At 42.1% G+C, this 26,314-nt stretch overlaps 2 protein-coding genes across 4 annotated transcripts in view; both read left to right on the top strand.

Moving 5' to 3' along the window:
* FYB1 (FYN binding protein 1) overlaps positions 1 to 8,605 on the top strand; it is a 47,750-nt gene extending 39,145 nt beyond the window's left edge. Inside the window, exons 17-19 of the mRNA XM_033164489.1 lie at positions 6,548 to 6,581; positions 7,876 to 7,910; positions 8,052 to 8,605. Of these exons, the coding sequence (XP_033020380.1) occupies positions 6,548 to 6,581; positions 7,876 to 7,910; positions 8,052 to 8,074 (92 nt within the window). The 3' untranslated portion in view covers positions 8,075 to 8,605. The remainder of the gene's footprint in view (positions 1 to 6,547; positions 6,582 to 7,875; positions 7,911 to 8,051) is intronic.
* Positions 8,606 to 16,184: 7,579 nt separating this feature from the next.
* Positions 16,185 to 26,314, top strand: part of RICTOR (RPTOR independent companion of MTOR complex 2) — a 56,617-nt gene continuing 46,487 nt past the window's right edge. For all 3 annotated transcript variants that reach the window (XM_033164713.1, XM_033164712.1, XM_033164711.1), the window contains exons 1-3: positions 16,185 to 16,298; positions 16,527 to 16,574; positions 25,898 to 25,995. In XM_033164713.1, the coding sequence (XP_033020604.1) occupies positions 16,250 to 16,298; positions 16,527 to 16,574; positions 25,898 to 25,995 (195 nt within the window). In that variant the 5' untranslated portion in view covers positions 16,185 to 16,249. The remainder of the gene's footprint in view (positions 16,299 to 16,526; positions 16,575 to 25,897; positions 25,996 to 26,314) is intronic.

Below are 26,314 nucleotides of genomic sequence, written 5' to 3'. Positions count from 1 at the left end.
AGTGGGTGCATAAATAACTGCACAATTAATATATCATGCATGTGCATTATAGTTGCGGGAGTAAGCAAGAAGAGACAAATACTGTATAAGCTTTCTCTACTGAGAGATTATTTCTGGGTTGCAAGGCTGGAAAACCATTGGATTCTAGAGGGCTGCAACCAGCCTTAATATGGCTTTGATCTGATCGTTGTGTTAGCAGTAGTAGTTGTGTTGCTGACTAGATCACATCCAGAACTAAACAATCAATAAAGACAGTTTGCCAGCATCTTTGTGCATAGAAAAGCCAGGTTCCAACATTTTGTCAGGTCTCTAAGAAATGACTGTATGAGCAATGCTGTGTGCAGGTGAGAAGGAGCAGGACTACAGATAAAGGCTTATGCTTAAGTCTCAATGGATGGGGTCACCAAGAGCAGAGAATAGGCTTGGTCTCCAGTGTCATTAAATGTCAAATTAAAGGGCTAATCAGTTGCAGTGGAAAGTGTCAGATAGCATTTGCTTGTTGCAACACAAGTCGCATCCACACTATACATTTAAAGCTTATTTATACCACTTTAACTGTCATGGCTCCCCCCCCCCCCGAAAAATCCTGAGAACTATACCATTCACACACCTACAGCTCTCAGCTGCCTTAAACTACGGTTCCCAGAATATTATTATTATTAATAATAATAATAATAATAATAATAATAATAATAATAATAATAATTTATTATTTGTACCCCGCCCATCTGGCTGGGTCTCCCCAGCCACTCTGGGCGGCTTCCACCAAACTTTAAAATACATTTAAAATATCACAGTTTAAAAACTTCCCTAAACAGGGCTGCCTTCAGGTATTTTCTAAATGTCAAGTAGTTGTTTATTCCCTTGACTTCTGATGGGAGGGCGTTCCACAGGGCGGGCGCCACTACCGAGAAGGCCCTCTGCCTGGTTCCCTGTAGTTTTGCTTCTCGCAGTGAGGGAACCGACAGAAGGCCCTTGGCGCTGGACCTCAGTGTCCGGGCAGAACGATGGGGGTGGAGACGCTCCTTCAGGTATACAGGACCGAGGCTGTCTAGGGCTTTAAAGGTCAGCACCAACACTTTGAATTGTGCTCGGAAGATACTTTGAGGGAAGCCACAACTGTTGGAAGTGGTATGAAGGTAAAGGTGAAGGACCTCTGACAGTTAAGTCCAGTCGTGAAAGACTGGGGTTGCGGTGGTATAAGGGTACATAAATAAGAATGAGTTATTAATAAATACCTAACGTTTTCTAACTTTCCAGCATACCCCGTGCAAACATGTCTGAATGAATGATCAATAAACAGCCCACAAGACCTCTTCTTCTCTCTCCCCCTCTCCTCAGTGAGAGTATGGGTTGTGGAATGACAGGAATGTGGAGTGGGGCTTGTGACCTTTCGCTTTATCTGCCTACAAAAGTCTTTAGAAAGGGAAAAGATGTAGCATTCCCCTGAGGTCTCACAAAGGATGTCCGGTCGCTTCTGCCAACAACATGATATTTTGCGATGAAGGATAAGGAGTTCCTCCCAGTGTCTTCCTGGGCAAAGATTCCTGTAATGCAGATTATTATTATTATTATTATTATTTTCATACCAAACAAATTTCCTTTATTTTTCTATACATCCAAGAAGAAACATTCAGGCATGTTCAATTTCCATGCGAATTATTGAGACTCTCTTCCTGCAAGTCGCAAACCCCACATTTATGTCCAAATGTGTATAATGAAACTGTGGCAATTCTCATAATTGCTGTAACCCAGATTTTTAAGAATTTATATATAATTAAAATGTTAGGTGTTGCTATTGGATTTTGCCCTTCCTTTCGTTCCCCTCAAACCAGATCAGCCATACGAGAGCAGAAAACTATTTAAAATCCCGTCCCCCCCACAACCAGACATTCTTCACATTTTTTTTGATAGTGAAACTAATGACAGATGATGTGGCTTGGCTATCTGCAGAACAACTGAGCAAACTCCACCCTCTCTCACAAGGCCTGAACATCTGCCTTGTCAGCTTCCACAGAAATTGTCGGCAGCTGAGGGGGTTCGTTATTATTTCTGGTTTCTTATCCCACCCTTTCCCAGAGGCTCAGGGTAAAATGCAGCATTTGAAATCTTTTAAAAAATAATAATAACCATAACCAATCCAAAAAAAATAAAAAATAAAAAAAAATCCTTCCAGTAGCACCTTAGAGACAAACTAAGTTTGTTCTTGGTATGAGCTTTTGTGTGCATGCACACTTCTTCAGATACACTGAAACGGAAGTCACCAGACCCTTATATATAGTGAGAGAGTGCGGAGGGGTGGTGGGAATGGGTGATTGGCTGGTGGGTGTGGAAAACCTGTTGACAACTGTTAACGACTGCACTTGGTCTTACAGGAAAAAGCAAGGTGTGAGATGGCTAAAAATAGCTTTGTCATGTATAATGAGATAAGAATCCAATGTTTTTGTTCAGACCCGGTCTCACCGTGGTTTTAAGTTTGGTAATTAGTTGCAATTCAGCAACTTCTCTTTCCAGTCTATTTTTGAAATTCCTTTGTAGTAAGACAGCTACTTTGAGATCTTGTATAGAATGTCCTGGAAGACTGAAGTGTTCTCCTACTGGTTTCTCTGTCTTGTGATTCCTGATATCAGATTTATGTCCTTTTATCCTTTGGCGTAGGGTTTGGCCTGTTTGTCCAATATAGAGAGCTGAAGGGCACATAACCAATCCCTGAGCCATCGCTCAGCCAGTAAAATAGCTAGGAAATAAGGCTGCAATTTCCAGCTTTTTTGCCTGGCCCTATTGTTAGGCAGAGTGAAGTGCCTGCCTCAGGCCACAGATACTGGGAGATGGGGAGCAGCAGGGATGTGATGGAGGACAGAGCTGGGTGTGCAACATGTGGCCTGCCCTGTGACTGCCCTCCAAGAATGCTCCACCCAAATATAAACAAGGATGTTGTCCTGTTACCCATGTGTTGAAGTAAGACCCAGCTTCTGTACATGAAATTATGAGGGAGGGGCCATTTTGTCCTTCCTCTTGGGTAGCAAAATGCCTTGAGAGCAACTCTGCTTTGCTTGGGCCAAACTAAACCTCATCTTAAATGTGCGCTTGCATTTAATGTAAATTTTTCCTTCTAACTAATAGGCATGAGGCAATCAGGATTTGGACAAAGACACCCTGGGAAGGAGGTTTAACCTTTCATCCCAGCTCTTTCCCTGGTGAAATATTCCACACAAACGGAAGCAGCTTATAAGCCGTTGGAGGGAAGCTGCCAAATCCTGAGGCTATAAGCAGCGTCGGGGAGGTTAAGTCATCAGGACCATTGCAGGGATGGAAGGAGACACCCCCTCCCCACGTCCCTTCATCGCATTGGGGAGACCCAGGGCTTTAATTTGGAAGGAGGAAAGAAAACTGGACAAGTTAGGCTGCATACACACCATAAAGCAACCCCCCCCCCAAATCCTAGGAACTGCAGTGTGTTAAGGGTGCTGGGAATTGTAGCTCCGTAAGGAGCAAACTACAATTCCCAGGATTCTGTCATGTTGTGTCATGATTTGTTTGTTCGCTTTGAAGATTTATCTGCTGACTTTGGCCCAAAGAATGAAGCTGAGATGTAAAGAAGTTGGAAACAAAAGTAAAAAAATTACAAATTAAATAAAGCACAGCACAGTCAGTTGCATGGCGGTGGCAGTGGCAAGTTTCGGGGAGATACTGCAAGGTCTCGCTGGAAATTGATGCCAGCAGTGGGGCAGGCAGGGTGCTTCACCCTACCCTACCAGCCCTGCCCTTCTTGCTGCCCGTTGTTTTTGGACATGCTACCACTCAGATCCCCTGGGCAGTAAACAATGAAATAGTTCCACTGCGGCACATTTTGCTGCACATCCCTCTCCTCTTCCCATGCATGCCCCTTGTTCTGTGGGCTGCCTGTCCCCTTTGGAATACAGGTATATGGAGGGGGCATAGGGAGAGGAGAGGGTGGGGAAGTCCTGTTGCACAAGCGGAAAATCCTCATGCTAAAGGAACTACTCTTTTGGATACTTCCCCCATGACAATCCAGTTTATAACCCCCTGGAAAGAAACTGCAGCATATTTGGTACTCCGTTGCATTGTAAAGACCCGTATGTAGAGTTCTAGATTTCAGTGTTTGCTAATGTGGGTGGGAAGCAGGCATTACTCATGCAAACCTCAAACAACACACACATCCCAGAGGCTTTTGCTTCTTTGGGTAGTGACAATATTGCAATAACCGCTTCACAAAAAAACACTAACATTGGTTGTCTTTAAGGGACTTGCCAGCTCACACTCAAGAAAGACATCCTCTCTAAACAATCCCATGTGACTTATATATTTTGTGCGGCCTTGACACCAAAAATCAATGATTTGCTCTGAAAGGCTTGCTAATGGCAAAGATTATCTTGATGCGAGACCGGAAAGGGGAATAGAATACACTCGTTATGAGCTCATTTCCCCAAGGGAGTTGTCCTGAAGTTGTGGTATTGTCCCTCCTTTAAGGGGAAGTCTTCCTGTCTTGAAATCAATGACAGGAACTCAGGTTTCAAAGGCCACCGAGGGAGTTCCATTATCAGGTTCGGAATGTTTGCCTTGCTGTTTTCAACTATGGAAGGAAGAAAGTACAGTATCATTCATTATTCCTATTTTTCCAGATGGGAAACTGAGTCACAAAGGCTGCAAAATGCACAAGTCAAGCATAGTCCTTTGAAAAGTCACTCTGAAAGTTCTGAAGGAAACGGCTCCGTGGAGTGCTGCCAAGGCCCTTAGCACAGTATGAACATGACAGACAGATTTTATTTTTGTACTACGGCAGTGACAGTGGTGCAATTGCTGATTCTCACTTCCATGCAGGAGAAAGCAGTCTTGCTGCAGGGCACAGAATCCTGCCCCCTGTTTTTTAAAATTCATTCTAGCGCTGTGGATGATGAGAACACAGCCTGCAAAGCAACAAAAAATTGGGGAGGAGAAGGGGTTTAAATTTTTTTTACTCCGTGTTTACTAAGGTTTTTGATAGCAAGTTAAAAGATTTCCAAGCTCAATAGGTGATGGTATAGAATACCCTTGATGTATATTTCTGAAAATGCCTGTCGCATTCATTCAAACTTGTCCTGCTGTAGACAGTTTTTTCCTCTGGCAGACAGATGCATGAGTCTTCCTTCAGTACACTGATCAGCACTGAGTGTGCATTTTCCTTTCCAAGTTTGCAAAACCATCAAAGGAAAGAGGTCAAGGAAAGTGCAATGCATAGCTGTGGGGATGGAGAAACATCTTCTGCCCCTTTTTGCAATGAGCACCGTTGCGCTGCATCACTTTTCCACTTTGAAGGGCTGTGTCCGGGGCTTTAGGCTGTTTGCATGTAGAATTGTGTGTCACTGAGTGGTAAGTTATCAGTTACGAAATGCAGTACAGGCTAGTCCATCAGGTTGCTTCCCCACCCACCTTGGTCTTCTTGCCTCTTGCCAGGGGGTGGCTATGCCTGTCGTTACTGCCACCTACTGTTGGCCTCCCTGCCTTCCACCCCAGGGGCGTAGCAAGGTAAATTGGTACCCGGGGGCAAAAAAAAATTGTCAACCCCCCCCCCCCCGAGGCATGGGAAGGTCAGGTGGTACCCGGTGCGGAAATTTTCTTGTTAACCCCCCCCCCATTGATCCACCCCTGCAAAAACGGTTTTACATTATTTCGTATTTTCTTACAAAGGAATAATAACAAGTAATAATAATAATAAAAAACTTTTATTTATATCCCACCCTCCCCGGCCAAAGTCGGGCTCAGGGTGGCTAACATCAGATACATAACATTGGTATAAAATCAAACAATAATTAAATTACCTCCTAAAAACATCTCAAAATCAAATTAAAGTCTAAGTAGATGGCTTTCCACAAGGTTAGGGTTGGGAACAGTAAGTTTTCTCTGAACTGAAATTTCAGCCTTCATAACATAGGAAAACAGCCAAGTGAACAGCTGTTTTGGTGGAGGAGGGTCAAGATATTAACCGATATGCATGAAATTTCATATATAGCTATATAATCCCTAGTATAGTAAGATAAGACCTTCGGAGCAGGCATTTTCAAAAAATAATTTCAAAAAACAATTTTTTAAAAAAATTCAAACAAAATTGTTCCTTGGTCATTTGTCACCCCCTCCATTATGGAACCCGGGGCGACCCGCTCCCTTGCTGCGCCCCTGCCACCCTATCAGTGCCGATGGCAGCAGCCATCACTGAGAACAGCCCTTTGCGTGATCTCTGGACAACGATGGTAAAATATAGAAACAAGCTTCTGAATGGGTGGTGGTGAAGTATTCGCTGATTTTTATTTCACAAACCAGTGCTTTATACCTCCTATAATATGCACCTACGATCTTCCTTTCAGATAGCAGGGTGTCGGTTCCAGCTAAATGTCAACACATTTCACAGGGTAGAGGTAGAATCCCTAGATGGCACATGTCCTTGTGCATTATCGTTGTCTTCTTCCTGCCTCGTGGTTTTCTTTCATCTCAGAAGAGTGATATCAGCTTCAGCTGATGATAACTATGTACCTATAATTTAATTTTGCAGATGGTTATGTCCGGAGAAGCTGCATAGTGGATGAGTAAGTGCAATGTTTTCATCTTGAAACTTCTTTTTATAATACAGTATTGTCAAAGCTAGTGAAATTTTGCTTCCCAAACAAGGAAACCACCCCCCACCCCCCAACAACGCTGTGTAAATGAAGACTTTCCCATAGAATATTGCTAAGTTGTTCCTTTGGAAAATTTAACAGAAACGAAAGAAATTCTCAGAATTTAAAGCCAGGTGTTTTTCCTGTTTATTTTTATTTTTTAATAAGGATAGTGTTAATCATCACTTTCATTGTTTATTGGCATAATATATTGGGTAAAATCCACTCAGAATTTATCCTGTATTGAAATGAACAGCATATGCAATGCAATAGCTCAGTTGGTAGAGCATGAGGCTCTTAATCTCAAGGTTGTGGGTTTGAGCCCCACGTTGGGCAAAAGATTCCTGCATTGCGGAGGTTTGGATTAGGTGACCTTCGTGGTCCCTTCCAATTCTACATTTCCATATTCAACATGTCTTCCCTGCACCTGTTGTCCAATTTCTTCTTCTTCCTCTTCTTCTTCTTCACCACATGCTTTATCTTAAAAACATTTAAATGGTTTCTAAAACAAATTAATACCATTTTTATATATACCGTGCTTTCCCGTGTATAAAACTATGTGTTTTTTTACTCTAAAAGAATGTTAAAAAATGGGGGTTCTCTTACACACGGGGGTTATCTTCCCCCATTTTCATAAATTTGAGTCCCCAAAAATAGTTGTTGTGTTATACACAGGGGCGTGTTATAAACGGAAAAGTATGTTAAGTTGAGTTGCAGTAGGATCTGATTCTAAGGGTTCATCCTTTTTAAGGTTTAATGTTTTTATACATGCTGGAAGCTGCCCAGAGTGGCTGGGGCAACCCAGTCAGATGGGCGGGATACAAATGAATGAATGAATGAATGAATGAATATTATCCACATTTCCACTTGACCTGCATTTTGATTCTTTTGTGTACCAATTAATTCCCCCTGGGTCCGAGAGCTATCCTTATTGTTCCATGGCCGTGCCTTGTGAAAATATGATCTTACCCGCTGCATAGGATCTTATCAGATGCAGAAAAGCCAGAAAAGAGAGACTTTGCTTACCTGAGCTTCAGTTCAGGTCAGGTCAGATTTTCTCAAGGCTCAGCCATGGAACGAGAGAATGGACCATGGTCAAATGGTCTATTCTCTATGGAACATGGTCAAATGGACCATGCTTTTCTATAAGGCAGTTTCCTCTGTTCCTAATATGTGTGAAAGTAACTACGCCAATTGATTTTCTTTTTTCTTTCTAAACTTACAGTGATGAAGAAATATATGATGATATCGCTGATGATGGTACGTTACACATGTCCAACAGAATTGTAGTGATTTTTGATTGAGTAAACAGAAGTATTTTATTTTGGTTGGGTTTTTTTTTATAACAACGGTAGGCATTTTTCATTCTGTATTTACATTAACATTTCTCCCCCCCCATAGGCTGCATATATGACAACGATTAGCTGTGGATTTCCCCTCAGCCTGAGCTTCCTCTACTCGAAATCACCAAGTGGTTGATGCAAGAGTGAAATGTATTCCTCACATTGGTTGTTGTCTGCATAGGTACAAAGATTTGGTTAAGCTGTCTCGCCAGTTTCTGGACTGTAAAGCAGGTCTCACAATGAAGGCATTGCAATGTTGATGGGACATGTCACTATTTTCCTCGATCAGGTTGAGGAAGCAAACCTCCAAACCACTTCCCTCTTCCACCAGTATGGTGAATATTAAATTATTCAGGCAACCACCCAGTTCTCATTTTACAAACTTATTTTGTTTGTTTCCTCAAAGCATACACTTCTAAAATATTTCACAGATGAAATTAGTCACACTTATGTGTACTTGCTATACCCTGTTCTCACACCAGAAGCATCCTGGACCTATTACAGCTCTTCTCTAACAGTTCTACATTGTGTTCATTTGCTCACCAGTACCGTACTTTTCCGTGTATAAGACAAGGATTTTTTACTTGAAAGTAATGTCACTGCAGATGATGACAGCCGTCACAAAATTAAAAGACGCCTGCTTCTTAGGAGAAAAGCGATGGCAAACCTAGACAGCATCTTAAAAAGCAGAGACATTACCTTACCAACAAAGGTCCATATAGTTAAAGCTATGGTTTTCCCAGTAGTGATATGGAAGTGAGAGCTGGACCATAAAGAAGGCTGATCGCCGAAGAATTGATGCTTTTGAATTATGGTGCTGGAGAAGACTCTTGAGAGTCCCCATGAACTGCAAGAAGATCAAACCTATCCATTCTGAAGGAAGTCAGCCCTGAGTGCTCACTGGAAGGACAGGTCCTGAAGCTGAGGCTCCAATACTTTGGCCACCTCATGAGAAGAGAAGACTCCCTAGAAAAGACCCTGATGTTTGAGGGCACAAGGAGAAGGGGACAACAGAGGACGAGATGGTTGGACAGTGTTCTCGAAGCTACCAAATTGAGTTTGACCAAACTGTGGGAGGCAGTGGAAGACAGGAGTGCCTGGCATGCTCTGGTCCATGGGGTCACAAAGAGTCGGACACGGCTAAACGACTAAACAACAACAATGTTTAAAAATTGGGCTCGTCTTATACACAGGTAGTGCTGAGGGGGGGCGAGTGATTGGTTGCTGTTGCAAGCTGGAGATTGTCAACGGTAGTAGTGCGAATGATTGGTGGCTGCGGAAACGGCTTTTATTTAATTTGTTGTTGCAGCGGCAATTGGGCGGGCAATAGGCGGCTGCCGCTGGCGAGCAGTCAGACATTTGGTGGCTTTTACGTTGTGTGTGATAGGAAGCGTTGTTCAGGCAGGTGAGTGATTCTCAGCAATCCCCTCCCCCCAAAAGCAGCTCAACAACTCTGGGCATTCCTCCCCCAAAAAACCTCAACAACTCTGGACAATCTCCCCCCATTTTCTTAATTTTGTGTTCCCAAAAATAGTCTTTTTGAGTCTTATACACGGAAAAATACAGTAAGTTCTGGCTTTAGAAGCAGGGTGCATCAGCAAACTGACCATAGAATCACAGACTTGTAGAGTTGGAAGGGACCACGAGTGCTATCTAGTCCAACCCCTTGCAATGCAGGAATCTATCGCCCAACATGGGGCTCGAACCCACAATCCTGAGATTAAGAGTATCACACTCTACCAGCTAAACTAACCTGACCATGATAGTTTTGTTTGTAACAAGAACTTAACAATCTTGCAACAAGTTCTCTTTGAGTGCATTTAACCCCCCGCCCACTCTTGCCTTGCTAGCTGTCTTGTGGCATGAAACGAAGCAGCATGATGGCTTTTTGCATGCCTGCATATTAATTTGCATCACACACAAAACATAAAATGCTCCAGCATTCTAGGCTCTAGAGATAGGGACTAAAGCCTGAAGAATTTTAATGCAGTTCAAACTAATACAAAATTTAAAACACATCCCCAATATCTCTCCAAAAGGCAAAATAGAGACAGTTTTTTCACCTCCTCCCACAAGAACAGACAGGTAGTGGAGAAATACGGGCTGTTCTGTTAAATATTGTTGGAGCATGTGCAAATATCCCTCTATGAAGGTCTGCATGGCCCCACTCCCTCTTATTTGCTTTGATCTACCTCTCCCTCCCCAATAAATGAGCACTTTGAGATGGACCACTGGCTTTTTCAACTTCTAATGCACTTTGCAGGGTGGGTGGGATGGAGAAAGGACCTGGGCACTGTATTGTTTATTTGAACTGTTCATATCAGTCGTGCTGCAGAATATGTGAGAAAACACTTCATACACAGTTCAGTCTCCATCATAAGAGATTAGTCTCATATCAAAACATGCCTGTGGCTTTGCTAGTTGATAGAAAGGACTGGGCAAAAGGTTCCTCATGCAGCAATACTTCAGCAGAGGAAGACCACACTACTTTTGAGTGACAATGAATGTCAAAGTCTGCACAACGGAAATTATAAGTTTTAATAGTAAAGGTTGCAAGATGATAGGGATGCGTTTGCATCCATATGCATAAGTGGGTGCAATAATTAGCACTAATGCTGATCAGGAGAGACGGGGACAGGGAGGGAGCAGGCATCATACATTTAGCCCACAGCTTCCCTACCAACAGCCAATAAACCATTTTGCTTTTCACGGGACTGGGAATACATGTTCAGAACTGGCAACTGGGTCAGATAAGAAACCACAGAACACACAAACACAGAACACAACTTTGCATGCACAGTTTCTCAGTGTAGAAACTGCACTGAAGCTCCTTGCTGACTCAGAGTGACAGAGGAAATGTGCCACCCTCACAGATAACCACGGAATTTATTTTCTAAAATTAAGTTATTGTACTTACTTGGTACAAAACAATACTTCTGTGGAGTGTTTTCATTGAACAATCATGAATGTAATTTATGTACCGGTAGTTTTCAATCCTTTTATTTTATGCTGCGTTCTGAGATTCCAGCCTTGGCACCCATGTCTTAATTATAGTAGTATCTAGCTATGCTAATATATATTAATCTTGTGTTTTTATTCTCTATAGATTTTGTTTTACATTTTCTCATGCTTTGGGAAACATTAAAGATTTTATGGGTTTTCTAAACTGCAGCATTCTCCTTGTGCATTTCTTCACTCCGAGCTCACCCATAGTTAAGGCATCTTATTCGTTTGTTTTGATTATGAAACGTATTTCTAACCCGTCCTCCTCCTGCACAGATGCTAGGGTGCGGCACAGCACATAATATCAACAAGCTGCACAATTAAAATTATGACACGCAAAAGAAAAACCCCACATCGCAATAAACAGAGATAGCTAAAAACAAAACAGCCGCAGAGTGGGTCGAACAGTAAAACCCTTCCAATAGTTTGGCCATATGTGTCAATCGCTGCTTTTAGAATATCTGGCAAAGCCACCCTGAAGAAGGAAAAGTAGAAGACGGATGTTCAATAAGTATGGCTGGCTGCCCACTAAAGGAGAGCGCTATTTGGAATGGAAAACATGGCAGGGAATGTGGAGTGATATTGCTGTCTTGTTCCATCGCAGCTTGAGGCTCGCAAGGGGAAGGTGACAGCAGCAGAGCCATGCTTGGTCCAGGCAAAGCCTGTCAGAACCCTGGACAGAGCACAGTCGAAGGTGGTGCCTGGAGAATTCGCACCCACACAAGGGAGAGCTGTGCCTCAGACCCCGAGGGACAAATGCAGCCTACCTCTGCACACCACTCACATTCCTCCCCAGGTCACATCCATCCTCTCCCCGGGCTGCATCCCTCAATGGCCCAGTTTCATTGGGCCCAGTCCTGTTGCATTAGCTATGAATGTTTTTAATACTCATCCGACTGTAAGTGCACCAGGATGCAGGAACCACACCAAGTCATCTCTCCTTCGATTTGGAATGGGGTTTGGTTTAACTCTGTGGGTTTTTCCAAACAGTTGAAAAAGAGCCGAGTTATTTCCGAGCCCAATTGTGAGCTCGTAATGGTGAAGGTCCCATTGCATTTTCAGTGACATTTTCTGGGAATGCAAGAGGGTCCCTCCCTCTGTGAACCCGCCTGAAACCAGCTAATATCACTGAACTTTCCGGTGCCTGCAATTTCCCGGCCAACGTATTTCTGTACGTTGCAAGGTTGGAAAGGATTTTAAATGAAACCCAGTCAACAAACAGCCTAACGGCACTTTAATAGATTAATAAGAACATGAGAAGAGTCCTCCTGAACTGGGCCAAAGGCACATCTAGTTCAGCATCCAGATGCTTATAGGCAGCTGCAAAGCAGGACCCTCAAAAACATTATTTCCACTTGCAGTACCCAGCAATTGGCATTCAGAGGCTATGGCAGTAGAAATTAGCTATTATGGCTAGTAGCCACTGATATACTTATCCTCCATGAATTGGTCCAATCCTTTTATCAAGCCATCCAAGGGAATGGTCATCATCACCACATCTAGCAGAAGCAAATTGCATGGTTTAACTATCCTCTGTGTGAATGAATTGTTTCCATCCGTGTCTGAACTAATTTCCATGGGAAGCAGGTCTGAGAAGCAGGCAAATAGTGGTGGGAAGAGACAAAGTTCTAGGTCTTGTTGGTAAAATAGGTAAAGATAAAGGGACCCCTGACCGTTAAGTCTAGTCGCGGACGACTCTGGGGTTGCAGTACTCATCTGGCTTTACTGGCCGAGGGAGCTGGTGTACAGCTTCCGGGTCATGTGGCCAGCATGACTAAGCCAATTCTGGCGAACCAGAGCAGCGCACGGAAACGCCATTTACCTTCCCGCTGGAGTGGTACCTATTTATCTACTTGCACTTTGACGTGCTTTTGAACTGCTAGGTTAGCAGGAGCAGGGACCAAGCAACGGGAGCTCACCCCGTCACGGGGATTCGAACCACCCACCTTCTGAGCGGCAATCCCTAGGCTGTGGTTTAACCCATAACGCCACTCGCATCAACCCACTTTGTACACAGTGTCTAAACATGCAAACGCTTAGCACAGCTGCTATGGATGTGCATTCACTGTGTTTCTCCCCAGAGTCTAATTTGCAGACAAGTGTCATGTGAATTTGGGGCAGAAGCTGGCTATGGATTGCACTGCTTGGTTTGTGACATAGCAAGCCCACAGTGGTAAGTCTCCTCCCCACCCCCTGTTGAGTTTTGCAAATGCAACAAGCAAATGTTGAATTGACTAAGCTTGCATGTGGTTTAAAGAAAGAAAAAGACAGCCAGCACATCTGACCTATGGGACAGATAAGAGTTTTCATTCAGTGTTCAATTCATTGACAGATACAGCTATCAAAACAATGCTAAAGCATAACTAGGGATTAGGCTTTCTCCATGGGAGTATGGACCTGTGTCACTCTGGCCAAACAGATTTTTGCAAGTTTTTGAAACAATATAAAAACCCTTGGAACCTTTTTACTAGAGGCAAAAGTGGAATAAGCAGAGATATATTTTTCCAACAACTTCCAGCTCTTGGGGGGAGAAAAAAGCATTTTAGCTGCCTTAAATCTCTGTGTTGGAAAGTAGAAAAACAGTTTCAATACTGCAGTCAGGCACAATTATTCTGAGTGTAAACAGGAAGCAGATAGTCATTTTTTCAAAGAAAAGCCAGTGACTTTTCAGAGTAAAACCACACACCCCATGAAGTGTGAAACTTTGCACACACTACTTGTTAAAAGTTGTGAATTGAAGTTAGTGCCTTTCATCTGGCTTTTTTTTAAATGCTATTTGCACAGCACATAGGGCACATTACACTTCACACAGCCTTTAAAATGTAAATTAAAAATGTTTTTAAAAGACTAACCATTTGTCATGTATGATGACTTAAGATGCAATGCTGTACGCAGGTTGTTACTTGCACTCCTAGTCATGGGTCCACTGCAGATGGCATGGATCCAGTATTTAATACATATTTTATGAATGTCCCCTTAGACTGTGGTGCCTTGAAAACATGTTCAAAGAAGCCAGAGACTTATCCTTATCCTTTGGCTGGGAGAGGGTCATATGCATATCATTCCTGCATATATGTTGGGCCGTGGCCATTTAGATCTTCAAGCCTGTTGTACGAATCATCTCTTCGAATAAACAGCACAAAATACAGAAATGCAGCGGAGTGTTACTCTCTCACCATGAAGTCACTGTCTGCAGCCAATCACCAACGTCTGCTTACAGCAGGGATGTGGAACCCAGCGGCTAAATGTGGCCCTTGACATTTCTCTTTCTGGCCCTCAGAACACTCCCCAAGCCATACCCCACACTGCCCTGAAGCCACTGGGAAGCCGACACAGGGAAGGCATTAGAGGCACCACACCCACTTGGAATATTTTTTTTTGTAAAGGCCTTTTACAGCAAAGAGCTGTTGTTTTCCTTTTTTTCATTTCTGCCCTGGTGAAATGTATTTGCGTCATTCCTTAATTTGACATAGCCGCCCAGAAATATTCCCTGGGTGGCTTAGCAGAAGCAACACAATGTTTAACAGAAGTATAGTATTAAACCCAACATTTTTGTTCCTGGATAAAAATGTGCAGCTCTGCCTGTTTTTTGATGCCAAGTGTACAGTGGGACCATGGAAGAGCATGCTTTGTAGGGGATATGACATGCCCACAACTTGTACTTTCCTGAAACAACTGAAAGGCATTCTTTCCCCCTTTTGTCTTGATGAGCTTTTTCAAGTGGGTTTTAGGTGTTCATTTTTGTACCAAACAGCTCTGTCCTAGGGATTTATTGTATATTGCTTTTAAACCACTTAAGCCATTTTCCAGCACCGTTTATAAAGCTGATTTTAACGTACAGCGGCAAATAGCCTCAAGAAATTATTATTAATTTATTTATACCCCACCCTTCCCCCTGACAGGGACTCAAGGTGGTTTACAGTTGAAAACATAAAGTGCTGTTTAGACATGTTTAGAGGGCAGTTCATAAATGACTAACAAGAACAGACATTTAATATGAGTTTTGTTGGGGGAGGAAGTAGGCTGTATGTGAGAACCTTCTAACCCCTGGAACTAGTGAGTGTTAAAATAGAAGCCAGGCAAGCTTCCCATGTCAGGGTGATTGCCTGGGTCATTAAGCGAAAAAAGAAAAGGGGTTAGTAGTTAGAAGGGTAAGGTCATACCCAACATTTCTGAGATGAAAATAGGGACATCCTACCATACCCTCCAATATTTATATGATGAAAATAGGGGTATCCTAAGGAAAAGTGAGACATTCCAGGATCAAATCAGAAACCAAGACAGCTTCTGTAAATGCAGAATTGTCCCTGGAAAATAGGGACACCTGGAGGGCCTGCAAAGCCAGAGTTCAAGGTTATGTTGCAATGATGTGACCTAGAAGGAAAGCAGCAAACTGTAGGAAAAGTCAGATCAATAGCTCGGGAGCAATGTTTGATTTCTGTTTGAATCCAGGACTGCAGCTATCGGGAATCAGGGTTTCCCAAAGTTGGGTCTCCAGCTGTTTTGGGACAACTCCCATCATCCCGCCATTGCAGCCTCAGGTTGTGTAAATCAGGGTTTTCCAAAGCTGGGTCTCCAGCTGTTTTCGGGACAACAACACCCATCATCCCTAGCCGGCAGAACGAGTAGTCAGGAATGGTGGGAATTGTAGTCCCCCCCCCCCAAAAAAGCAGGAGCCCCAACTTTGAGGAACCCTGGTGTAAATAAACCACGCATCAAAAAGACACTAGTGTCTCCGCTGCGCCTCATTCCCTAAAGGAAACGGGAATGTGTGGTGGGGAAGCGCCAAGATCAACTGGAATCTCGCAGCAATTATGTTTCCACAAGAGTGTATCTGAAGAAGTGTGCATGCACACGAAAGCTCATACCAAGAACAAACTTAGTTGGTCTCTAAGGTGCTACTGGAAGGAATTTTTTTATTTTATTTTGTTTCCACAAGGAGCAAGCCGAGGGGGCACAGCCGCCTGCACCGAGAATACAAAGGAGGCGGCGGCACCTCCCGGACACCCCGTGGGGCCCACCCCCGCCTCAACGACGGCCTCATGGGCTGCCTGGCACCCGGAGCGTGCCGCCCGCCCTTCCCTTCCCACGGCGCCAGCTCCTCGAGCGAGAGCGCGCGGCTCCTGGCGCTCGTGAAGGCGGGCGGGCCTCCCGCGCGCGGGCAGTAACTAGGCAAGCCGAGCAAGGCGGCTTCCTCCGCTCTCTCGCGAGATCGGGCGAGGTTTCCGGTGTTGTGACTGCGGGGCCGTAAACATGGCGGTGAGTCTCCGCGCCCGCTCGCTGAGGCACCTCCGCATTCGAGGTGAGGAGGAACCCCAGGGGGGGCGGGGGCTCGGTCTGCGTTTCGGCGACAGCGGGGCGGTGGGTGGGTCGGTGCCCGGCTCCTGTCTCCCCCCGTCGTCCCGTCCTCCACCCCCTCCCCGGTCTCAGCATCCCGCTCCCTCCGGCCGCCGGGCTCAGCCTCTTCTCTCCTCCTCCCATCAATGACCGAATCTCGTTTTCTTTTCTCCCCCTCTTCCCCACCGCCCAGGCCGGAACGACAGCGGCGAGGAAAACGTCCCCCTCGATCTCAGCCGAGGTAATGGAGCGGGGGGGAGGGGGCGCCCTGCGGGGAAAAGCGGGGTGGGCACCCTGGTGGCGAGCGCCTCCCACCATCCCGCCCCCCACAAACTCCACATTCTGGGGTTTGTTTTCAGAATGGGAGTGAATGGAGGCTGGGGCTCAGGGGGGAGAGGGGAGCCCCTTCCCGACTTAAGGGTGGGGGATATGTCTTCCTCCCAGCAGCCGGTCCCCAGCAGCAGGGAGCGGGGAAAATACTTGCTCCAGGATGCGTGAATTCCTCCCATGCCCAAGGCAATGCACATTTCTTTAGGGGATTAAGCCCCATGGAGCTCAGGTGGGGGTGTTAGATTGAGAATGAAACCCCCTTCTGTTCTGTGGGCTGCGAGGGCTAAATAAGTAGATCTTGTTTTCATTTAAGATAATAGTAATAAACAGGATGATAGGCTGCTAGCTGAAGCACGGTTGGAGCATCTCACGCAGGGTTGGACTAGGAGACGGTCAGGGTCCCTTCTGTGATTCTTACTCCTTGCAATGGGACTTTCCTCTTTTTTATTTTTATTTTTTGAAATGTTTATTACCGACTTAAGTGCTGGACTTCTCTTTCTGACTAGAGAGGGTGAGAGTGACTGTGAGAAAGCAGCACCCGTCTCCCTGTGTTTCTCGCTTTCATCCTCGTTTTTATCACTTGGCCAGGAGGAGGAGGAGAGGTGTACTGTTTCTGTTAGCAGAAATAATTTGACTTTGTGTTCAAATAGTGAGAGTGGAAAAGAGAATATGAGGAAATGGTGAAAAGCAAGTAGTCAGCTTCAGAAAAACACTGGGCCCAGCGGGCAAGCATAGAATCCCACCCTTAATGTGTTATGGGAAGAAGAGAAATCTTAAGTCACAAGGGGAGATGGCGAAGTCTCACTCTGGTGAGCTGTTTCCTGACACATGAGGGAAGGGGGAGAGGGGGAGCAGGAAAACAACAAGCAGCTGATGGATTATTGGCAGGTATGTTGCTCTCTCCACCCCCTAGACATGTTTTGTACAGCTTGCTGTGCTGCAGGTTCATTATTTCCCGTCTGCTGGCTGCAGATGGGGCTGTTAGCAGCATTTGAGCTTTTCGGAGCTTGGGCATTGATGTAGCCAGCGGTATGTAAATTCCAGTGGTCTTTCCAAATCCAGTTCTCTCCTACACTCTGCTTGCAAACTGATTCTGTGTTGTCTGTGATCTGCTTGGAAATAGTCGACCACTAGCCAGAGTTTGTAGATACTTAGGGTTGAACTCATAACTGCGTGTCCCAATAGGCAAACTGACTTCTATTATACGTGGATATAGATCTTAAGACAAGGTGACAGTTAGAATTCTTTTGAAAAACAGTTTGGATGCTTTGTATATTTCCCATAGGTTGTTTTTTTTTACTTCAGTTGCAGGCATATACAGAATAAAACTGTACAGAGGTGTATTATAATATGCTGCATATATTAACTGTTAGTGCACTGTGTAAAGAGAAAACAATTACCAACAAACTTTTCATTGCTGCATTTTAACAAAAATTTGTTAAAATATTAAGTTTATGTTTTTGATTAAACAGTGAGTAGATATATTCAATAAGATTAAGAGTGCTGCATGTTATGAATTTCAGATACAGTAATTTGTACTGCAAAATAGAAACTTTGTAGTAATGACAGCATACATAAGTAGACTGGGTATGGTACTTATAGAAGTATGTAATTGGTGCTTTTCCACATGAAAATAAGGTAGCATTGAAATAACTGACAAAATAGTGTGTGGTAAACATCAGGCTAAAAGCACATTGTGAAATCTATAATGTTTCAGTGTAATATTCAAGGCCCAATGGGGGCCAGAAGTTCCCCAGTGGGAAGATACCACACTATTCATCTGATTCTTGTGTTTTCTCTATTGGAACGTAACTAGAGTAATGTGAGACCGGAGTACTGCTGTGGTAATATCTGAATTAGCACTACAGTGAATTGGAAAATTGGTGTTGAAGAATTATAAGAGTTAAAATTGAGTGTTGAAATTCAAAAGGAGATTGTTTTTAAAAAGCTTGTTCTTACATTGCAGTTTGGTGTTTGCCCAATAAGCTTATTTTTTTTAAAAAACAACAACACTCTTTTGTGCTATGCTGGTTACTATGTGCCCATTTTCTACATTACTGGGAAAATGCGTATTTACATATTTATTTTTGAAGGTCCTAAGATGCAAGTAGCATCTAGGGAAGTTGTTGAGCTTTCACTTCAATATTGTTTTTGTGTTGCTTTGGTTTGTTGCATTAGGAAATTCAGCCCATGGCATCGGCATGTTGTAGTTGCCAGTTCCGGGGACACTAAGAATTCCGTTTTTATCAATGGCTTTTTGTTTTGCTTCTGCCCATGCAGGCCTGCTTGCTCCCATACTATGTTAGATCTCCTCTTGCCATAAACAGATAGGTACATCAGTTTAACTATTTGTGATATAGAATTGTAGAAATTCACAAATTTCTATTACCTTGTCTATTTCTTCAGACTCATTGAGAAGATTAACCTGAATAGGCATCCCCTGGGAAATAGATGAATTTATTAAGCATCCTGTGATGCCATACCATTTCTAAAGCCAACCTATGGCTAGTTAGCACTAATGTCCCTTGATATTTGAAAGTGAACTCTGCTACTACCTGTGTTTGTACAGTCAGCTCAGTGATCCTTGGATAACAGCCCCTAAACTCATTCCCAACCTCTGATCTGTTTTTACTTTCAAGAGGTGAATGAGAGGTTGAAGTAAGCTAAAAATGATTCAGTGGCACGTGGCAGGATGAAAAGCTTTCGGCTTGTCTCTTCTCCTTAATCTCTGGATAAGTAATCCATGTAAACAATAGCCGACTTGTAGCTCTCGTAGATGGATACAACTGAGTTACAACACTCACACTGTGGAAATGGTGGTAGCTCACCCACAAGTGACTTATGCGTTTTGTTATGCTTCTATGGTTTTGTGCTCAAAAGGATAAAAAAAACATCTTTACTCTGGAGTCATGGGTGGGCTTCCCTTTCAGTAACTTCTTTAGATGAGACTCTAAAACAGGAAAGAGGATGCGAATTATTTGCACATTTTCTTTCTACTATTGCATGCCATGTGAAAAGTCATCTCTAATTCCCTGCATAACTTTGACACACATAGCTGAATGCAAGTCATGATCAGTGCGGTGTGGTCTCCCAAGTCCCCAAGCAATCAGTGTTTATTGAGCCCCTGGTCAGCTGACATGCCTGACTGGTGAACTACAATTGTCTTGGTGGATCAAAGGTTTTCCAGCCCTGCTTGAAAGAAACACAATAACTTTTGAATGACTGAGAAATAGTCAAGGAAGGGGAAAGGAACTGAAAGTGACAAGAGTGAAATACTGAATGTGTAAGCAAGCTCCAAATGGCCCATTTTTATTCAACATCCCAAAAGCTTAAAACAGTTTTTAGAAGAATTGAGGATCCCTGCTCTTAAGTGCAAAACATCACAGTATAAATGGATAATTGTATCAAGAATGCTGAAATAGCATGTTATTTAATTAGACAAACACACTGAACCAAAATACCTAATTGTATACAACAGATGATAAATAACATAGAGATGAACCTTGTAATATGTATATAAAGAGATACCAAAGGCTTCAACACATTTCAACCTCAAAAGGTCATTAGTGGGAAATTGTACAATTTAAAAATAAATCTCTACCTGCAGGATGTTATAGAACCCAAACATTTTGATTAGGTATGGATACTTACCGGTATTTCAAAAGCAGGACATCTGTGGCCCTCGACTTGAGATGTTGTTGGACTCTAACTTTCATCAGCTGCAGCCAGCATGGCCAGTGGTTAGGGATGGTTACAGATATGGAGTACCACAGGTCCCCCACCATTAATTTAGTTTATTAAATCACATGTTATTTTATACTTTTTAATTTAACCTCTTGGATTGGCTTAGTTTGGTTTATGGTTAACACTAGATCATTTTTTTGGGTTGAATTTATCAAGCAACATCCTTGATGTGAACATGGATGATTGATACTGAAATATGTAGGATTTCACAATTTGTGTATATAAATTTGATCACTTGGATATCTGTCACATCAGAGCTTTAGTAGGTACCTTGTCCAAATATAATCATGAATGTATACAGTCTGGCATAATAGGTTAAAAATATATAAAATCCTGTTTATTTCAGTGTGTGTGTTGAATGCCTCTTAAGCTTCTCAAAGTTCAGAACTTTCATGATTGATTACATTAAGAGTATGCTATGTTGCAAATGAACTATTGTTTTATGTTGTGAAATATCCTGTGAGAAACAAAAATCCAAAGGAACTGTGGGAAGGATTCTACAAATGTGGTTGCCTTCAGAGTCCTGGAATCTGTTTCTGACAACAGACTAAAATATTTCTCTTCCTTCCAGTTCTTTGTGCCTCACAGAAAACTGGGGTGAATAGGGATGTGTATCTTACTTTATGTGGTCCGCTACCGTCTGGAATCCTGTGTGCATGTTGGGAAACCTAGAGAATGTTCTCAGCAAGCCAGAATATGTGAACTGATGACTATAGTGGTATAATTTTGAATATCTGAGACTATTTCAAATGTTATTGGTCTCAGTTTCATATTTAGTAGTGTTGGTTCTCAAATTCTTTATTAGAGAAGACATATCATGATATGGAAGACTTTCCCTTTTCCATGTCTTTCTGCTGCTTTCACCTGAAGCAAACAACATGTCAGCTTTGCTGGGTGTTTGGCCAGCATTTGAAAATAACTGTTTTGCATAATACAGTTCACATTTTTAACACTGATATGAAGAGTACTCTTGTTGAGGGCAGAGAATTTAAATGCTACCAAAGAAAATAATCTTCATATTTGTAGACAGTCCTTCCTACAAAGAGCTGATTGGGATAGTCTAACTTCATCTGTACAACAAGTGGGTAAAAGGTAACATTATGTCTGATTGGGTATTTGAACCAAAGTCCTACTCCAAGTTGTCTATACTGCTCACAGAGTAATCTTTGAATATAATGTGTTAACAATGGTGTGTGTGTGTGTGTGTTTTAATATGCATATGAGTTGGATGTGGGCCAGTAAATTGAAGCTGAATCCTGAGATGTGTCCTGAGTTATTGAGTCTAGGAAGCGGGAAGACTTCATGTTCTGGCTGTGTTTGCATTTCCTGGGAAGGAGCAAGTCTGTAGTTTGAAGGTTTTCTTGGATCCAAAGCTGTCACTGGAGGCTAGCTTGGTGGCTAGCAGTGTTTGTTTCCAGCTTTGGCTGGTTCGCCAGCTGTGGCTTATTTTGGAGGGAGATGGCTTGGCCGCTGTATTCCACATTCTGGTAACTTCCAGACTGGTCTATTGCTATGGGACTACTCTTGAAGACTATTGGGAAACTTCAACTGGTCCAAAGTGCAGCAGCCAGGTTATTGGCCAGGGTTCTATTTTGAATTCATATAACCCCCGTTTTAAAATACCGTATCTGCACTGGTTGCCAGCTTGTTTCTGGGCCCAATTCAAGATGCTCACAAAAGTGTTTAAAGACCTAAGCTATTTAGGCCCAGGTATCTGAAAGACTGCCCAAAAGAGTTGAAAATGGTTCTCCACTTCTTGCTTAGAACTTTTGGCTCCATTGCACGCCATAAATATCTACACCATTGGGTTACAACACTTAATAGCTAAGCTGGTAAGTGTGCAATTGCCTGTTTTGTGAGGGAGTTGTCTGTTGGAAGAGGCAACACCAATTCTCTTCACGTGCCCTCAATATACACACCAGAGTAGTTTGAGAAGTTTGAAAGGAGTCTACACCCCCCCTAGCAATTGGTTAGCATCTCTATGACCCTCTGCTCTTTCTCTTAGATGTTAGAAGCTTGAATTCCATACTTAACCGAATTAATGATGTAAAATAATAAATGGAATATAGACTTATTATTTATCAGTATCCATTGTTAATTACTACATACGTGCTACTTATATGATTTTCAGCATAAATGTGCAAGTAATTTTGAATTCCACCAGAAGGAGTTTGCAGGTGTGCTACTCTGACTCCTAACTCAATTTTATAAAGCTTCACCTTTCTTTAAAATTTAGTCATATTTAACTTGAAAGCTTATTTAAAATTCAAATGGTGGTTTCCCTAATTGATACAGTAGTGGTTTTGCTCAGTACCAAATATTTTTCAAGCTCCTTTTCTCACCACCTCTCAACCTTTAATGCTTTCACACAGTATAAATGGCCTGTTCTGGTTTTCTTCTAAGTTGTGTAACTTTTGTGGCATAGCAGAATTGATAATGAGATTAAGCAGGCATACAAATATTTAATACTGTGTAACTCTTACTTTGGTTGTTGTTGAAAGATTCTGGACTTTCAGACCTTGTGGAGAAAATTTTGAAAATATGACTGCATTCTTTTTTGTGTAATTTTTGAAATACAACCAGTGCGTGTTTCAGGATTCTTTGCAATCTGAAATAGATTATATATTTTAAAAAGCAGGATGTGAATTAGAAGGAAGAGTGGGTAGCAGTTTACAGCTGGAGACCATGATTAATCACAGGAGTATTTGCTCACATATGTGTGTTGAAGTGGCCAGTCCTGGCTCAGCACAAACTGAAACCAGGAATCCAGGTCCATTTCATAACAGGCTTTAAAAATCAAATATATGCATTCTTTCTCTTCTGTATACATCCTCATATACATATTGATACATGTTACACACATGCACTGTACCACTGTCTGGAAGATGTTGGAATACAAGAGAGTAGTAGCATATAATTAGAATTTATTAATGAAAGAAGAAGAGGGCATTGTGGGATGGGAAAATAGCAATAGTGTATGATAGGAATCTAGAGAGGTTGTACTACTGCAGCAAAATTGAAAAAAGTTTATTGTGCATGTGAAAGCTCTTATTAAATACAAATATATTTGTATTTAATATATTTGTATTTAATATCTTTTAATAGTTCTCTACTTTATGAGAAAATAGTTTCAAGAACCACAAGTTCTGTGCTTGTTGCAAAATGTAGCTGAAAAGTGTGTATAGTGCCTTGATTATTTTTAAAAAATATGTATAGAGAATATCATTGGAACCTTGAGTCCCCAGATGTTGTTGGACTACAACTCCCATCTTCCCTGACCTCAAGCTTAAGAGCTCCACTCTCCATCCTGCTGCAGTCATGAGGAGGAGATTAGTAGTTTTCACTTCCTTTTTCAACTAACTGCTGTTTAGGGCATAATTACTACCTGAAAAACTGTGGTTAGTCTACTCTTAACTGTGGTTTAGGGCAGTGGTAGGGAACCGTCTGAGTTTTTTGGACTCCAAGTCCCATCAGTTAATGATTATTCCTAAAGAAGTGATAAATAGCCATATTACCTGTCCATCAGCTCTCAGTTGTCACAACAGTTCTCCTTGACAAGTGGTTCTCCAGTGTCTTCGGATAAAGTCTTTCCATTTGCTTGACCCTTTTGACTGGAAATAACAGGCATTAAACTTGGGGCCTTCTGTGTGGAAAGTATGTCCTCTGCCATTTCTAGTTATGAGTCTTGGATAATGAAAGGGAGTAATGTACAAGCATTAACAGCTTCGTACAAATTTGATTTGCCCCATTTCTTTAGGTTAGAATTGGAAAATAACGCTTTGCTTTTACATGCAAGCTGGAACTCGTTTTTCCCCAGGATGCGCTCATGGTGGGATATGAATTTGCTGTGATTGGTTTTTCTTTTTTCCTTTTTTTGCAAAAGCTGTGGGGGCAGACTTCATTACTGAGGTATGCCAGACCTCACCATAACATGTCACATATACTTTGAAAGGTTTCCCCCCAGTGATTTTTGTGTCAAGAGTGTTTATTACTTACCCAGAGAAGGAGAACATCCTTAGTTTTTGCTTGACATTCTCATTTGACCAAGTTAGACTGTGTTTTTTTTTCAGGAACCTTATTGAGGAAGTATCTTCTTTTTTTAATTCATGAAATCAAACATTCTAGAGAAATCTTTGAGACACTATGATTTGGTACTTGAGATGCAATACGAAATCACTTGTACAGCTCAAAGCTTTGAAAGCTAGGGTAGCTGTCACCAATATTATGCTGATAGCGCAAAACAAAGGAATAGGAATCAGTCAAATTATATTTTCAGCGATGTTAAATTATAGGGAAGCAGTTTGCCCCATCTATTATATACCCTTGAAATTAAAGGTTGTAACAAACAGTTTGTGGTACTTATATGCCAACACTATTCTCTTTAATCTTGTACGTGTGGTTTGTACTATTTGATCTTGAAACTGGATGAAATGTTCTCTAGAATGGTTCCCCCTGGTAATCCTGAGCTTCTCAAATGGGATATGTGACAATCTATTCCTTCTCCACAGTATGATTTCCTCCACCACTGTATTCCTGGTACACTGTTGAAGAAATTTCAAATACAGTAGCGGCATTTGATGGCTTTCATTACATCACTTCCTGAAGGTGATATCCAACATTAGGCATATTCATAGTAGAACTACTAAAGCCAGTTGACACAAGTCCATTGGTTTTAATGAGTCTGATATGAGTATGACAAATGTTGGATATCACCCTGAATACTTCCACTAAAATACGTGCTGCTTCATAGTATTTGATTCCAGGGGTAGTTGAAGAAAAGAAAAGTAGCTAGTTATTTAGTTTTTAAGTTTGTTTAGAATTTTAATTTGACCACTTTGAAGCAAAAACACTGTGTAAACTCATTAAAAAAAACAAAGAATAGCTCCCATAAAGTTGGATAAACTCCCTAATCCAAAACTGGCGTCAAACATTCACAAAGGTGCATGTTGACATATGTTAGAAAATAGACCCCAGTATTCTTCACTAAGTAGGTATAATCTTCAGCAGAACCTTAGTTAGGCTGCTTCATGAAATTTTCAACCAAATTGAAAAAAAGCTTCATTTGACACTTTCAATAGTGAAGCCTGTTTAACATATTGGGTAGCCCATGTTTGTTGCTTACATTTACATTTCTAGTAAATGCCCAAATGGTGGGTCTTCCAGCTTTGGAGAACTCTAGCTAGAACTCAACCTTGGCCTTGGAACTCAACCAAAGAAACTTTGGGTATGATCCAGATACTTTCTGCAAATTAGGTTTGGGTACGTCCTCATTTGGGCCAGGCAGCACTCTTTGGGAAACAGAGACCTGCATTTTTTGAGAGAGAAATCTCAATTAGTCTTCGCTTCCCTCCTGGTCTTTAAACTATTAGCCTGCTGCTATCAAAATGTTTACAACTTCCTTAGAAGCAGAAATTGATTAAAGAAAGATAGGATAGGGAGCATAGTTCTTGCTTCTCTAATCTGTGTCTACCAATATTTTGTTTCTTGCAGACCCTTCTGATAACCTGAGAGAGATTCTCCAAAATGTGGCCAAATTGCAAGGGGTTTCAAATATGAGAAAGCTAGGCCATTTGAATAACTTTACTAAGGTAAGAATTTTTATAATAGTGAAAGCATTTATGTTTTCATTTGCATCATGCCAAATCACTTTATTCAGTTGGCAAATAAAAAACAAATCATGGTATGGAAAATTCTTGTGAGTGAATGATGTAGTGATGGGATGATAAAAGTGATGAAGGGAAAGTGATTACTTACTTAGTCATCCATCACAAGCTTTGTGCTACAGGAACTTGAGCCAGAACTTTAATGCAGTGGGTGGTATTCAGCTACATTTTACTCTGACAAGGTCCATTGAAATTCATGGACCCATCTTTTTAAATTTCAGTGGGTCTGCTCTGATTATAATTT

The sequence above is a fragment of the Lacerta agilis genome, chromosome 11 (genome assembly GCF_009819535.1).
Source record: "Lacerta agilis isolate rLacAgi1 chromosome 11, rLacAgi1.pri, whole genome shotgun sequence".
Lineage (NCBI taxonomy): Eukaryota > Metazoa > Chordata > Lepidosauria > Squamata > Lacertidae > Lacerta > Lacerta agilis.
Note: the sequence above shows the minus strand (reverse complement) of the source record. Positions and strands in the feature narration are given on the sequence as shown.